Source organism: Zalophus californianus, chromosome 2, assembly GCF_009762305.2.
Source record: "Zalophus californianus isolate mZalCal1 chromosome 2, mZalCal1.pri.v2, whole genome shotgun sequence".
Taxonomy (NCBI): domain Eukaryota; kingdom Metazoa; phylum Chordata; class Mammalia; order Carnivora; family Otariidae; genus Zalophus; species Zalophus californianus.
In genome coordinates, this window is record NC_045596.1 from 162,454,685 (window position 1) to 162,472,432 (window position 17,748).

The 17,748-nt window shown below is 35.7% G+C and overlaps 1 protein-coding gene across 8 annotated transcripts in view; it reads right to left on the reverse strand.

Moving 5' to 3' along the window:
- The window catches only part of PSD3 (pleckstrin and Sec7 domain containing 3), a 706,647-nt gene that overhangs the window by 199,540 nt on the left and 489,359 nt on the right, over positions 1-17,748 (reverse strand). For all 8 annotated transcript variants that reach the window (XM_027597421.2, XM_027597423.2, XM_027597424.2 and 5 more), the window contains one exon: positions 687-730. In XM_027597421.2, the coding sequence (XP_027453222.1) occupies positions 687-730 (44 nt within the window). The remainder of the gene's footprint in view (positions 1-686; positions 731-17,748) is intronic.

Below are 17,748 nucleotides of genomic sequence, written 5' to 3' on the forward strand. Positions count from 1 at the left end.
TTAATTGCTGCATTAATCTGTGAAAGTTCAGCAAGAGCAGTATTGTTGGTCTACATAGGGTTAGATATAATTTATCTATACTAGTATCTACCAAAGTATGTACCTTGAAGCAGCACTACATTATACTGTTGAAAGGTTCAGAAAACACTGCGAATTTGATTCCTCTCTTGGAGACTGGCATTGTACAAACTCCTGGAAGTTCTGCAGTTAAAAAATTTTTTTTTGCTTATTTAATCCATCGTTTCTCAAGTTTATCAATATCTTGATATAATTGGGGTCATTGGAAATAAGACTGGAAAACCTTGATCTATGATGATAGGAAGGAGGGAATTATAGTAAGTAGATGGTACCAAAATCATTTGTACTGGATTCTGGAATTACGTGATTTTATCAGATTTTCTTCTAGAATGGCTATTTTTTAAAAGGATACATTAAAAAGATAATTGTCTCTAAGCAAGGCAACTAGACTCAAAGCAAACAGAAGCAGGCTGGGTACCAAGAAAAAGACATGGGATACTCAGGGTTTACTTAGGTTTTATACAGAGTATGTTAGACACTGGTGTAAAATGAGAACTGGCCATGCATATTTAATCCTTCTCTAAGATCACCCTCTAAAGCACAAAGAAAGACAGTAAGAAAAGGACAAGTAGTTCATTTATTAAAATGCTGACATCCAGCATACTCACACTGCCCATTCAAGCTTCTCATTCTTAATAGAGTTGTACAGAGCCTGTAAAGAGAGAAAACAAGATGGAATTATTCTTTTCATTCTGTTCAATATTTTTAATTCAGCAAATGACCAAAGCCAAAAGGAATCAGCAAGCAATTCCTAAGCCCCTTGTTAGTCACCCGTCGGCTCTGAAAGATAAGGACAGGTGAGGCAAATAAGCATAGGGTAAGCAGCCTTTTGTGAAACAGATTTTGCACAAAGTAAAAAATGGCTTTTATAAATAAGACACGCAACACTGTATTATATTTTGCCATAGTAAAATATTAGGATATGATTAAAATTAGACCATGTACTCTATTTTCCTTATTCAAAATATGATCTTGTAGTTTCATTAGTTTGGATACTGAAGTATGCATATCTTTTTCATTGATGTAATAAATTTAACTGTTTTCACAACATTTTAATGAGTAAGATACATGTGAGGGGGACTGAACCTAGGGTATGGAACCCATCTTAGAATAATTTCAGAGTTTCTATACCAATGACTTATGCAGTTGTTATCAGTCTAACTTCATAATTGTGCTTTACAGTTAGTAAGTGCTATCCTGATGGATGTGAGGTGGTGGAGGGGAAAGACAGAAAACTAGAGTTTTGGTAACAATAATGACAGTCAGCCTGATTCTCCCTGATTCTCCCAGATAAGATCCTTGTAATCAAGTTGTTCCACTATGACAACCACCCAAGAAAATGCTACTCCACATCTGTGCTTTCTTAATTTTGAGTAAGATGTAAAAGACAACACAAATGTATCTTTAAGCTATAAAACTACCACAACAAGTTATACTGAAGAAAAGGATATGTGTATCGTAACATTATAATGATGCTGGAATGTTCTTCTTCAAAGAACTTGGACCAACTCGACTGACTCACCGAAGACTCAGTACAAATATATTTAGGTTACAGATTTTATATTACTTGAGATTTAATTCATGTATCCTTAGCCAGTATTTTCACAAACTCTGTGGGAATTTTGCAGGGTGGCTACCACAGTCAGTTTAAATACTGGATAATTATGAAGCTAATAAAAATTAGGAGGCATTTCATCATTAACAGGACATGGTAAAATGTGTCCTCAAATACAAAACTGATAGAACATCAAATTAAAATAAGGGGTAAATTGAGGCACAAAGACCATGCTATAAATTGGATGTTCTTTTTGAGGAACTCAAATTTACTGAAGAACTACAACAACCTGTTGTTTAAATGTCTCATGAGACTGCACTTATTTAGATGTGCAGAGAGAGAAGACATCTAACTCAAGCCTCAGAAACTCTTGCTGGATAAATGCCTTTTAAATGGGTTCCATTATTTGCATGAGCATTTTGAACCCACAAGTAATAGTGAGCTGAGAAACTGCAATTGAAAAAAGACAGATCATTAAATGTTCTTTATATACTATCATACTCAAAATTACCTAGAGTAATTTAACAATGTAGTAAAGATAAAAAAAAATCTATTCATAAAGGTAGATACTTGACAATGATATCTAAGCATCTAAAAATTTTCTAATATATTCATTTCTGTCCTAAAGCGAGTTTTTTCAAATTTTCTGCTCATGAGAATATTTTGCTTAATGAGGTACTGAGTTCCAAAATAGAAAACTCTTGTTCAGATGCATATCATGCAACAAAAATCTTTTATAAAGTATTCTGTAAAATTCAACAAACTTGTCATATTGTAGTCCTCTCCCAGTGTATATATTATAACATGACAAATCTAAAAAGTGGATGTTATGCTTATCCTTTTCCAACTGCAAAATTACAAAGGGATTTGCTTGAATCTTTCTGGTGCTTTATAATGACACACTATTTTTCTTAAAAAAAGGAAAATATGCTTTGCAAATGCATCTAACATTTATATATCCTTCGTCACAACTTCCTATCCTTTTACCTATTAGCTTAGTAAAGAACTGACTCCTCTTTAGCCCCACAGTCCTCCCTTCCATTCTCGTGCAACCTAGACCCCATGCTCTATCACATCAACCAGTCTTGTTATTATTAATATCTTCAACTTCTTTGTCCCACTGCCTCTCTGCTATACCAAAAAAAGACACTGAAACTCTTGACCAATCCTATTCTGACTTCTCCACATTTATACCGCGTATATTAGCTAAGGTTTCTTTAGTTTCAAATACAAATACCTAAACTCTAGCTACCTTATGCATTAGGGGGACCTAATAGTATATGTAATAGTTTATGTGGCCAAATCATAAAAAGACATGGATGGGGCTGGCCTCAGGGACACAGCATTTAAAACTCTCCTCCTCTCCTCTCAACTATTCTCTTTCCACCCCAAACATCTCCACTCCTTGTTTCTTTACTACACAAGAAACATGTCTACAACAAGCAACCCCCATTTACATCTTTTATGTCTTTCAACAAGAAAAAACAGTTCTTTCTCCTAACTCCAATTTGAAGATTCTAATTGGTGTGGTTTAGATCACCTATCCTCCTCATGGACTAATCCCTGTAGCTGGAAGATGAAATATGACTGGGCCCAGCCCTGAAGTCAAGGAGGTTGGGGTATATATTAAAGAAGGGGTAGCACTGACCTAGCCACTAGTGTTATCCTCCTGAGCTTCACAGCCTCCCCTATTTGTAGGTGACTAATTCAGCACTAAGGGTGAAAATTGAACAAGAACACAAATTAATGCCATTGAATATTCATCATCTCAAACTTCAGGAGAGGCTGATTCATGAGCCTCCTTCAACTCTTTGCCATCTTCCCTAAAATGTACCCACAATGGCATCTATTTTTTCTGCCTTTCTGATGGTAAGGGAAGGGATCCTCTAAAATTGGTCCTGATACCTTCCCTTTCTGTGGTAACATCTCCTCCTTTACTAGCGCCTTTCTATTAGCTTTCAAACATGTGCAAGTCTCTCTAAACCCCAGTTCTGCAATTTAGTTACCACCCTTTGTTCCTCAGCCGCTATTTTAGCTAAATTTCTGAGATAAGTTTCTGCAATTCATATCTCCACTTAATGTCTTCTCTTTAACTCAGGCAATCTTGCTTTCATTCCTGTTCCTCCATTAAAAACTGATCACAATAAATGCATCCGATTCTTTTATGCTAAATTCAAGCCACTTTTCAGTGTTCCTGCATCACTTTGCCTGTCAGCAGCACTGAATACTCTCAAATATTTTCTTCCTTATTTTCTGTGACACAATACAGTCTCCTGAATTTTCTCCTAACTCTTTGGATAATCCCCATTACTCACATCTTTCTCACCTTATCACTTAAATGTAGGTGAGCCTAAGGGTTTATCTTCAGCCCATGTGAACTCTTGTGAACATTAGATCCATATGTCAGATGCACCTGGATGTTTCCAAAGCACCACAAACTCAGTAAAGAGGAACTAAGGCATGAAGACCTAAAAGTGAAAATGTACTCTCAAACTTGGTAACCTTAGTATAAAGTATTTAATTTTTTGAGTGTGGAAACACTATACATAAAGCCCAAGTAAAGGTAGTTTACAGTAATATAAAATATATCCAAGTCAGAATCCTAGGACTGCCAGAATTTTTCTATCAACTATTTCATCCACAATACTATTATATTCCTATCATACAAGCAAGAAAGTTCCAAGTTAAAATCATATTTGTATTTGCCTACTAATGGCATAGGGACAAATCTTTTAGTAATAATGTTTTTGGGATGAATTGTAACAACTCTCTAATTCCTACTCAAGAAACAACAAAATGGAATTTCACAGCTGACAGGGGCCTTAGAAATCATAAAACAAATTCTTCCTTTTATAGATTAAAGAAAATGAAGTCATATGTTAATTAACTTCTCTCAAGGTCCAATAGCTGTTTTTCATAAGCTCTGACTCAGAAATCACATTTTTCAGAAATCAATTGACTATATTTATTCAACTAAATATATAATATATATATAATATATATAAATAAATTCAACTAAATCTTTTATCAACTAAAACTAACTACACTGTCTCCTCCTAAGACCAAACTTTACAGCACCGTAAATGCCTGGCTTGTCAAGACCCATGTGAAAAGGTAACAAGGCTTGTGCCTCTCTCAGAATACATTCAAGAATGGTGGTCATTGTAATATTCTAATGGATGAGCTTTCAACAAAAGTCACTGTTGCTAGGACACATGCTTGAAATGCCTTTGCTGGTGACCATGACTGGTTTGCCACACTGATCCTATAGTCTCAGTCCACTTACAACTAAAGGTATCTGCCATATAAATGGCTGAAACTGGAGATGTAGTCTATAGCCCAGGAAAATAATTTATCCCTAGCTATGTAAGGGGTTATTTGACCTAGCTCCAAGAGAGCAAGGTTTGTGGGCAAACATTGTCATGAAAGGCTGTTTCGTGTGGCCCAGTGGCCACAAATTGATAGTTGGGGATAAAACAACCTTAATGGGCCACAGTAACCCATATATATTATATGCAGTAAGGTAATAACCAGTTGTGGTGGGCTAAATAATGGACCCTCAGATGATGTCCAGGTCCTAATCCCTGGAACATGTAAACATTTCTGTATATAGCAAAAAGACTGCAAATGTGATTAAGTTAATGATCTTGAGATGGGGAGGGTATCTGGGCTGGGTGGTGTCCAGAGAGGATGGGAGGGCGAGATTTAAGAAAGACAGAAGAAGAGAAGGCAATGTGAAGATGGACACAGAAATTGGATACAGACACAAGTGAAGGAATGCCAGCAACCACCATAAGTTGGAAGAGGCAGAGATTCTCTCTGAGACACTCCAAAGGGAGTGCAGCATGTTGACAACTTGATTTCAGACTTCTGGCCTCCAAAATTAGGAGAAGATATATTTCTGTTGTTTTAAGACTCCAAGTTTGTGGTAATTTGTTATAGCAGCCCTAGGAAACTAATACACAAAGGTATAAATGGAAGACAGATATCTGAGTAAAGAAAGGTTGCTTTTCAGAAATATTTCCAGAGTCAGTCCCTAGGTAAAACAATCTTTTACCATAGTGGTTGCCAAAATCAGTCAAGGAATTTTTTAATAATATTGATTACTGAGCCCCATCCCAGATCTACTGAATCAGATTCCCAGTTGAGAAAATATATGAATATTTCTAAATGCTCTACTCCTGACGCTGGTATGAGCCCTTCGTTAAAAACCACTGCTTTGCAAGTTTACCAATCGTTTAATTTTTTTAAAGATTTTATTTATTTATTTGTCAGAGAGAACACACAAGCAGGGGAAGCGGCAGGCAGACGGAGAATCCCCGCTGAGCAAGGATCCCAGGACCTCGGGACCATGACCTGAGTTGAAGGGCAGGTGCTTAACTGACTGAGCCACCCAGGTGTCCCTACCAATCATTTCTTTAAGTGAAATTCCTGCAACTTAAACCCAGGAGCTAGACAACAATCAAATGCCTCCACTGAGACTAAACAGGTCAGAATGATTCTTCAAATTTGAAGTTCATTAAATTTTAAGAATGAGAAAGCAGAAGTAAATTGCTTAAATTACAGAGATCAAGGTATCTTGGTCTAAATTTACTTTTAAGGCTTTGTTTCTAACTTTTGTTTGTCATTGACATGATAAAATGCAATTTTATTCAAGGCTCAACACCATCACTGACAGCCCACGCATGGTTCTCTGAAGTTTTCCCCATTACCATGCATTGTGTAACCTGAGTTTCTCTGTCTCTCTCTCCCTCCCTCTCCCTGTCTCCCACCCCTCCCCACACAGAGGCACATTTTGCAATCTATCATATTCATGTATTTTAGTTCAATCATCTCTAACCTCCAATGATATTTTTTCCCATGTGTTCTTTCAATTATTATACAAATTACACAGGATAAATTGGATAGCTTCCTACTGCCTTTAGTGAGACAGACAGTGACCACAATGAAATTTGTACCCAGGAAGAATTATGACACCATTAACACCAGGGCTATCTTTTCCAAGTACAATATTCATGCAGATATTCAGATCAAGCAGACTTTTAAGTATAAAATTAAATATGCACTACTTGAAGTTATTATCAAAGAGAGACTATGTTTGAAAAAGACACTATTTAAAAACTAATGATAAAACTAGTAACCAAATGAACTTCAAATTGTTTAGAGAAACTCAAAATATGTTAAAGAAATGGTGCTCTATTTTTATTTTCTTCTCTATGCCTTAAAATAATATTGAAAAACTGCATTACCCCCCTCATTAGAGGCTTCCCTAAAACCAGTATTTAGAATGGACTTTTTGTTTGCCCCTTCTATTCCTGGAGGATTTCACGTGTATGCAATGTACCAAATAAGATTATGGGTGAAAGCTATATCCCCCTTCTTTTTTTAAGTGGCAGAAGGCAACTGTCAAGTAGAGGTAAAAAAAGAATAAACAGCCTGAAGTTTTGACCACAGAGCATTCATAGGGTAGATCCATTTTAGGGAGAAATACTAAAGATGAGTTTCTCGAAATTGATTTCCCTTTAAACCACCTGTGTTCCCAAACCCACTAGACAATTTTCATGTATCCAAGTTTAAAGAGCACTACATTAAAGAACATATATTCACAAGCAACATCATAAACATTCATCTCTAGTTTTTACTCAGGGTGACAGAAGCATGCTCAATATAAAGTAACTGATTTTGAGTTTATTTCCACATCTACAGTCAGATCCAGCCACCATATAAACAGAATCAAAATCTATGTCTTGAACAATTAACTCGAACCTTCTGTTGTGGTGCACTTACAAACCCAGCCAGCAATGGCAGAAATATCGAACCATTATCTGTCTGACTCAATTGAGTAGACATGCCAGCAAAAACCCATAATAGACAGTAGAAAACAAACTTAAATATATGCTTTTGTTATTGAAAGGGAATCTGAGGTATAATTAATATGTATAATTCATCACATAATAAACATTTTTGAGAACATTCTATTGGCTGGAGGGACATTATGCTGGGTGCAGATAAATATATTCTGCCTTCAGGGGCCTCTTATGTAAGGGTGACAAAATGTGATGCTAAACCTGATTGAACTTTACCTAATGGAGAATTAGTCAGCTAACAGAGTCAACTAACTTTGCTTCCTATTTACAAAGTGCAAGATGCTTTACACACACAGTATCTAATATCTGATTTATATTAAATGTATTTTCTTTAGAGAAAAATTTTATAGAAGGAAACCATATCCAATCTCCGGATCTAAGGATTTAAAGTGTGGGGGGTGAGCATCTGACTGACATTAACTTTTTAAAGATTTTACTTATTGGGCGCCTGGGTGGCTCAGTTGGTTAAGCAACTGCCTTCGGCTCAGGTCATGATCCCAGAGTCCTGGGATCGAGTCCCACATTGGGCTCCCGGCTCAGCGGGGAGCCTGCTTCTCCCTCTGACCTTCTCCCCTCTCATGCTGTTTCTCTCTCTCTCCCTCTCTCAAATAAATAAATAAAATCTTAAAATAAATAAAGATTTTACTTATTTATTTGACAGAGGGAGAGAGAGAGAGAGAGAGAGAGAGATTTAATTCTCTAAGGGGGAGGAGAACACTGCCTGAATGCCTGTTGTCAAATGTATCTTTGTGAGCTAAAATAGAAACCACCATTCCTTCATTATTACTGAAGGGAAAAGAAATGCAGCCAAAGATAATACTAAATAGGCACACAAAAGATTTGGTGAGCAGCTCTGGAGGTACCACTAAACCAAACATGAAAATAAATAAAACTGTAACTCCTAATTATCATTTCTACTATAGCAATACTCCAAACAAATACACACACACGTATTTTTGTTCGTTCATTTTGAGGGACAGGTTGGTCAATAAGGTGTTATGAGAATTTACACAGAGCACATTCCTCCTAAAGTGCCTTAACTACACCTTACAATTGCTTCCCATTTGACTAGCTGCTGCGTCTTAGGGAAAATTTCTTAAATATGCTAGTATGAATAACACTATTGCAAATGTAAGCAAAAATTTAAGTAGTAAATAGCCACTAAGTTCCTTTTTTCTGTTTAAATTGAGGTATAATTAACATAGAACATTATGTTAGTTTCAGGTGTACAATATAATGATTCCATATCTGTACTAAGTTCCTTATTAAGTAACAATTTTAAGTAGAATTTTTTTCCACTTGTTAAAACTGTAAACAGATCCCCTAACATAATAAAGGCCCCATATATGACAAGTGCACAGCTAACATAATATTCAACAGTGAAAAGGCTCAAAACTTTTCCTCAAGTCAGGAAAAAGACAAAGATGTCTATACTTGCCACTTTTACTGACCATAGTATTGGAAGTCCCAGCCAGAGCAATTAGGTAAGAAAAAGAAATAAAAGACATTCAAGTTGGGGAAATAAAAAAAAGAAGTAAAGCTGTCATTATTTGCAGATGACATGATATTACATATAAAAAACCCTGAAGACTCCATAAAAAAAAAAACAACTATTGGATCTAATAAAAGAGTTCAGTAAAGCTGTAGGATACAAAGTCAATATATGAAAATCTGTAGTGTTTCTATACACTAATAACAAAGTATCAGAAAGAGAAATTAAGAAAATAATTCCATTTATAACTATATCAAAAAGAATATAATACCTAGGAGTAAATTTCACCAAGAAGGTAAAAGACCTATACAGTGAAAACTGTAAGATATTAATGAAAGAAACAATAGAAGACACAAATAAATGAAAAGATATTATGTGTTCAGGGACTGGAAGAATACTGTTAAAATGTTTGTTGTACCCAAAGTAGTCTATGAAGCAGTGCAATCCAAATAGAAGTTCTAATGGCTTTTTTTTTCACAGAAATATAACCAACAATCTCTAAAAGATGGAAAGAACCACAAAAGACCTCCAACAGCCAAAGCAACCTTGAGAAAGAAGAACAAAGCTGGAGGCATCACACTCTCTGATTTCAAACTATATTACAAAGCTACAGTAATTAAAACAGTATGATATTGGCATAAAGACAGAATCACAGAACAACAGAACAGAAAGCCAAGAAATAAACCCACATATGTATGATCAAATAATTTATTACAAAGAAGCCAAGAATCTAAAATGGAGAAAGTACATTCTCATCAATAAATAGCACTGGGAAAATTGGACAGCTATATGCAATGGAATGAAACTGGACCACTATCTCACACCATACATAAATTTTAACACAAAATGGATTACAGATTTGACTATAAGGCCTAAATCCTAAAACTCCTAAAAGAAAACACAGAGGGTAAGCTTTTTGATGCCAGTATTGGTAATGATGGTTTTGGACTTGGCACCAAAAAGCAACAATAAGTGGGACCGTATCAAATGAAAAAGTTTCTGCGCATCAAAGGAACCATCAACAAAATGAAAAGGCAACCTATTGAATGGGAAAAAATATTTGCAAATCATATATGTGATAAGGGGTTAATATCCAAAATATAATACACATAACTCAACAGCAAAAACAAAAAACAAAAAAACCCAATCCAATTAAAACATGGGCAGAGGATCTAAATAGGCGTTTTTCCAAAGAGGATCTGAATAGACACTTTTTTTTTTCCCGAAAGACATACAGATGGCCAGCATGAAAGGATGCTCAACATCACTAATCATTAGGGAAATGTAAATCAAAACCACAATGAGTTATCACCTCACACCTGTTAGAATGGCTAGTATCAAAAAGACAAGAGATAACAAATGCTGGCAAGGATGCACAGAAAAGGGAACCCTTGTGCACTGTTGGTGGGAATGTATACTGGTGCAGCCACTATGGAGAACATTATGGAGGTTCCTCAAAAAATTAAAACTAGAGCTATCATGTGATCCATGTAATTCCACTTCGAGGCATTTATCCAAAGAAAATAAAAAGTACTAATTCAAAAACATATGCAGCCCCATGTTCACTGCAGCATTATTTACAATCACCAAGATATGGAAACAACCTAGATATCCACTGACAGATGAGTGGATGAAGTGTGGCATATATATAATGGAATATTATTCAGCCATAAAAAGAGTGAAATCTTGCTATCTGATACAACATGGACGGACCTGGAGGGCATTATGCTAGATGAAACAAGTCAGACAGAGAAGGGCAAATACTGTATGATATCACTTATATGTGGAATCTAAAACAAAACAACAACAAAAAACCAAGTTTGTAGATATAGAGAACACACTAGTGGTTGCCAGACTGAGGGGTGAATAAAATGGGTGAAGGGGGTCAAAAGGTACTAACTTCCAGTTATAAATTAAGTTACGGGGATGTAATGTATAGCATGGTGAATATAGTTAATAATACTCTATTGCATATTTGAAAGTTGCTAAGGGAGTAGATTAAAATTCATCATCACAAGAAAAAAAATTTTCCTAAGTATGTAAGGTGATCATTTCACAATATACACAAATATCAAGTCATTATGTTGTACACCTAAAACTTATCACAGACTACATGAATTGATAGTCAGTAGTTCAAATTATCCTTTAACACATCACTAAATCTTTATAAACTGTTTCAAACGGCATATATCATATAATTCATATTTATTGTATCACTCTATTGTACAATAACTACAACAAATATTCTATCATATGCTAATATGTCAGAGGAAATTTTTTTTTAAAGATTTTATTTATTTGAGAGAGAGAGAAAGCACATGGGGGGAGGAGGGTCAGAGGGAGAAGCAGACTCCCTGCCGAGCAGGGAGCCCGATGCAGGACTCGATCCAGGGACTCCAGGATCATGACCTGAGCCGAAGGCAGTAGCTTAACCAACTGAGCCACCCAGGTGCCCTGTCAGAGGAAATTTTTAAGTAACTTTTTTAAACTACTTTTTATAATTATCAATGATATTTTTTCCTATAATAGTATAATACATAGTATAAATATTTATACAAAATAGTACAGTTTCCTTCTTCACTACTAGAAGACTATAATTCCTATTGTAACATCAATAGTACAGTATAATAGTTGTAACACTTGTAACAATATAGTATAAACAAATCTCTTAAGACTATTCACTCTTTCATTCATATATTCAGTCAATAAATATTTACTGAGTCTTTACTACCTTTCAGGCTGTCAGGTATTAATATAGGCACTGAAAAGTCCAGTGGTGAAAAACACAGGCAAAGAACTTAGATTCAGTGGGGGTGGAAACAGACAATAAAGGAATAAGAAAACAAACACATCAAAATGATTCTATCATTTTCTGGTAGACTTCCAGATAATTATCATAAGGTATTTAATATAAGGTAACTTAAAAGACTAGCTTTCAACCGGATGGATAAGAAAACCTCTATACAAGGAAATTTAATATGAATGACAAGGAGCAGCCACACAAAGATAAACGGAAGATCAGTAAGCAGCTCCTTGGTATAACTGAGCATGGTGGGTCTGAAGGCCTGTGGTAAGGGCAAATAGGTAGACAGGTCACATAGAGCTTTTTGACCAGAAAACAAAGAACTTCTGTGTGTGTTGGGCAACCATGGAGGAGAGACCTGCTCTAGTTCATGTTCTTAAGGTCACCCTGGTTTCTGTGTGGAGAAAGAACTAGAAGAGAGCAAGGGAAGTGGCAGAAAGACTGGTGGTGGCTGGGTAGAGATGATGTGACCTGGACTGAGGTGATGGCAGTGGCAGATTTGGGATGTATCAGGCTATCTTCCTAAATTATGGGAGAAGGGTGGCCCATTTTTGCATGCCTCAAGCACAAATAAAAAATTGGATAAGACTTTTTTTTTTTTTTAATTTGTTTGACAGAGAGAGACAGTGAGAGAGGGAACACAAGCAGGGGGAGTGGGAGAGGGAGAAGCAGGCCTCCCGTGGGACAGGGAGCCCAATGCGGGGCTCGATCCCAGGACCCTGGGATCATGACCTGAGCCGAAGGCAGACACTTACCAACTGAGCCACCCAGGCGCCCCTGGATAAGACAGTTTTAACAATAGCACCAGAGATATATTCTCACCCATTAGTATTTAAAGTCATTTAAATTAAAAAAGTAGATATATTAGAATATATTGCTAAAAGAAGAAAGTAAGGTGCAAAACAGTGCACATGTGTACATATAAATATAAATATATGCTTACACAGAACATTTCTGAAATACAGAAGAAACCATTGACAGTGACTGCCTTTGGAGAGGGCGACTGGGGAAATGGGGTGAGAGAGTTTTCAATGTAAAATCTTCTGTACTATTCAAATGTTTACCACACCATGTATACGTTACTTCAACTGAAAAACTAGATACTAAATTTTAAACTTCTTGCACATGTAATCAAGTCTTCTGCCTCTCTTTAGTCTCCACAATGCCTCATAAATTGTCTCGACCACAGCCAGTGTTTAAAAAAAAACAAAAAAAAACTGTTGAGAAGCCAAAGATCTCAATGATGATAATCCTAATACAACAATTATGATGGGAAACAGTAAACATAGAAAAAAGAACAATGGACTAGAAATCAGTAGAATTGTATCAAACCTGCCTCTTGAATCAGCTGTTACGACTTGGGGCCACTAACACTAAACCTCTGCTTTCTTCATCTGTAAAGATAGTATAACACCTACCTCACAGAATTGTGAAAATGATATGAAACCATTTGTACTCTGGTTAAGTGACACATAAATAAAAAGTACTACTTTTGTTACATGCAGTCTACTCCTGTCCTCCTCAGATTTTATAGAATACTTGAATTTAAATATCCAGAATCTATCCATTCCATGCCCCTTAGCCAATCAATACCCCATGGCAAACATATGCTGGGCATTAGAAGAATCACTTATTTTGAATCAAATTGGCAGTTTGGCATCATGGACAAATTATGCCAACAAACTAACATTTACTGAGTAGTTAACAAGTGCCAAGACCTGTTCCTAGGGTTATACATGACCTACATCATTTACTCTTTTTACCACCACCCATGGGTATTATTCCCATTTTACAGAGAAGGAAAATAGAGTGCAGAGGTTAAGTAAAGTGCTGCTAAGAGGCCGATCTCAAAATGGAATCATAGGCAGTTTGACTCTAAAGCCTTTATAATTTTTTCCTTGACCTTTGATTTCTTTTAAAAATATAGGCGTTCACTTCCTATTTCTAACTCTGTGTATGCTAACTAGCCTAGGCTATATAATTCCTCCTCCCCAAATTTTAAAAGACAAGAGTACAAGTCTCTGACCACTCAGACTAGCATACTCTTCACCCAAGGATCTTAGAATTTGGCACAGAACTCCAACTGGATGTCTAACAACATTTTAGGGCTAGAGTCCTCTTTGTTTTAGGATGCCAGGCTAGATGTCTGACAACTGAAGGAAGGTCTTCCATATATTTGACATTTACTGAGTGCTACTATGTGCTGGACTCTGAACTGAGCACTTATGTACATTATTTAACTTAACATTCTATAGGTATAATTTACTCCATTCATCTTAAAGCTGGGAATAAGGCAGACTGTGACTTGCTGAATGCTGTAGGTTGTCAGATCAAGTGCAGGATGCCCAGTTAAATGGGAAGTTCAGATAAACAACGAATGACTTTTTTTTTTTAGCATAAATATGTCTCCAAATTTTGCATGAAATATTTATGCTAAACATTATAATTTATCTGAAATTCACATTTAGCTGGGTTTTCTGTATTTTTATTTGCTAAATCTGGCAACCTTTATCCTAGTGACAGAGTTATTAGTAAGTGGCAAAACTGGAACTCAAACATAGGACTATGACTCCAGAACCCATGTTTTTATTCACTACTTTACAGTTTCTTCTTTGTCCTTCCTCAAATGAACTTGCCATGACCCTGTCAAAACACTCTTAAGAAGAGGATATGTATCTCAGGTAGAAGAGGGTATTCTAAGTGAGATTCTCATGAAAGATGGAAAGACTGCAACATATATTTTAAAAGGACCCTCCATTTTCAAACCAATGTGGGCATTAAAAACTAGTATCCAAAAACATTATATAGGTGTAACTTAATAGAACAAGCCTTAGAGCTAGACAGCTTGGGAAAAGTTAATGTAACTATGTTCTTAGTGAATCACCACCTTCTTCCATGTGAGTTATGATGAACTTCCAAAATATTCTTCAGCAAATGTTTAACTATTTTCTGACTTGATTCAGACTATTCATGATTTTCAAACTCACTACATTTATAATTACCTCCTGGTTTTGCTTTTAATTCTTATATCCTAATCCTCTGGCACTATAACAAAAACTTGTCTGGATTTGGATAGCTAAGCCATTCTTTTGAAAAAATATACCAATAACCAATAACTTCAAAGAAGGTTCTGAATTATACCTGCCCTAATCAGTTCTTAGACCTTCCTGCTGGTAAACCTTATTGTTAAGAACTGCAAGGCTTGTACCATAATAAAAATGCTTCATAATTTTAGAACATAAGGAAAACAAATTCTAAGCTTCTTTATAAATTGCATGCAGTATTGTTTAAATACCTGAGAAAAATGATCAACTATTTAATGATTATGGACATGATGGTAAAGTTAATGTACACAGTTAAAAAACTGTTTGGTGGGTAACATGCAGATTTCTTTTTACAAAAAGCTTGTAAAAAAAATGATCATTAGGAGACTCTGACATTTAGAGAGAACACCAGGCATGGCATTTGTTCTCTGTCATTTCCGTGGATTAGACAAAGCAAGGAAAGACAAACCAAATGGAACTAGATTTTATCCAAAAACAATCAATACAGCCAAATTAAATGATCTAATCTAGTGACTATCAGGTTTTTGGATTTCATAAACAGGAAAATTTTCTAAAGAGGTTTTGGGAACCCACATGGAATTGCCAAGTTTTAAATTTTGCCAAGTGAGGAAATAAATTTTTAAAAACAAACCAAACCACAACACTACTACTGTCATCATTCCATAAAAATAAGTAACAAGGACAATCTCAAATAAAGGAATGTTTCCCAAGAGAGGACCAGTCTTTCATGACCATTTTTACTACAGACAGAAAATTTTGACAGCGACCAGTAGCAGAACATGATCTAGTCCCATAACTGCTAAAATATAGTGTCTTGGGAAAGATGTAACTTTTAAAAAAGTAGTCTCTGTTTTTTGGCATTTGCTAAACAAGTTAATTAAGATACACAAACCATTTTATTTTTTGAATTTTTTATGCTTTCCCAAATTTTTAAAAATTTTAACTTTGTAATTCCAGTTAGTTAACATACATAATTCCAGTTAGTGTTGCATTAGTTTCAGGTGTAAAATACAGTTTTGAACAATCCATACATCACCCAGTACTCATCACAACAAGTGCACTCCTTAATCCCCAGCACTTATTTAACCCATCCCCTCACCCTCTGGTACTCATCAGTTTGTTGTCTATAATTAACAATCAGTTTCTTAACTCCTCTCTCGCTTTTTCCCTTCGCTCATTTGTTTTGTTTCTTAATTCCACCGTCAGTGAAATCATATGGTATTTGTCTTTCTCTGACTGACTTATTTTGCGTTGCATTATACTCTCTAGCTCCATTTGTGTCATTGCAAAAGGCAAAATTTTGTTTGTGTGTGTGTGTGTGTGTGTGTGTGTGTGTGTGTGCACCACAGCTTCTTTATAAACATTCATCAATAGATGGACACTTGGGCTGCTTCCATATCTTCCCTATTGTAAATAATGTTACAAACATAGGGGTGCATGTATCCCTCTGGTGTTTTTTTTTATTCTTTGGGTAAATACCCAGTAGTAGGATTGCTGGATCAAAGGGTAGATCTATTTTTAACTTTTTGAGAAATGTCCATACTGTCTTTCACAGTGGCTGCACCAAGTTTGCATTCCAACCTACACTGCATGAATGTTCCTTTTTCTCCACATTCTCACCAACACCTGTTGTTTCCTGTGTGGTTGATTTTAGCCATTCTGACAGGTGTCACGTGATATCTCATTGTAGTTTTCATGTGCATTTCCCTGAGGATTAGTGATGTTAAGGATCTTTCCATGTATCTGTTAGCCTGTTCATGTCTTCTGCCCATTTTTAAATAGATTGTTTCTTGGCTGTTGAGTTGTGTAAGTTCTTTATATTTTGGATAGTAACCTTTTATCAGATATGTCATTTGCAAATATCTTCTCCCATTCCATAGGCTGCTTTTTAGTTTTGTTGACCATTTCCTCCCCTGCTCAGAAGCTATTATTTTGATGTAGTTCTAATACTTTATTTTTGCTTTTGTTTCCCTTGCCTCAGGAGACATATCTAGAAAGAAATTGCTATGGCCAGTGTCAAAGAGGTTACTCCCTGTGTTCTCTTCTGGGATGTTTACGGTTTCAGGTCATAGTTACGTCTTTAATCCATTTTGAATTTATTTTTGTGTATGGTGCAAGAAAGAGGTCCAGTTTCTTTCTTTTGTATGTAGCTGTCCAGTTTTCCCAACACTATTTGTTGAAAAGACTTTTTCCCACTGGCTATTCTTTCCTGTGTTGTCAAAGATTAATTGACCATATAGTTATGTGTTTAGTTCTGGGTTTTCTATTCTGTTCCATTAATCTAGGTGTTGATTTTGGTGTCAGTACCATATACTTGATTATTACAGCTTTGTAATATAACTTGAAGTCCAGAATTGGGATGCTATCAGCTTTGCTTTTCTTTTTCAAGACAGTCTTTTCAAGACTGTTTTGGCTATTTGAGGTCCTTGGTGGTTCCACGCAAATTTTATGATTCTTTGTTCTAGTTCTGTGAAAAATACTCTTGGTATTTTCACAGAGACTGCATTAAATCTGTAGACTGCTTTGAGTAGTATAAACATTTTAACAATATTTGTTCTTCCGATCCATGAGCATGGAATATCTTTTCATTTCTTTGCATTGTCTTGAATTTCTTTCAGAGTATAGATCTTTTACCTCCTTGGTTAGGTTTATTCCTAGGTATTTTTGGCACAACTGTAAATGGGATTATTTTCTTAATTTTGCTTTCTGTTACTTCATTATTAGTGCACAGAAAGGCAACATATTACTGTATGTTGATTTTGTACCCTGTGACTGACTAATTTGTTTATCAAGTCTAGAGTTTTTTTGTGGAGTCTTTTGGGTTTTCTATCTAGAGTACGATGTCATCTGTAAATAGCAAAAGTTTTACTTCTTCCTTACCAATTTGG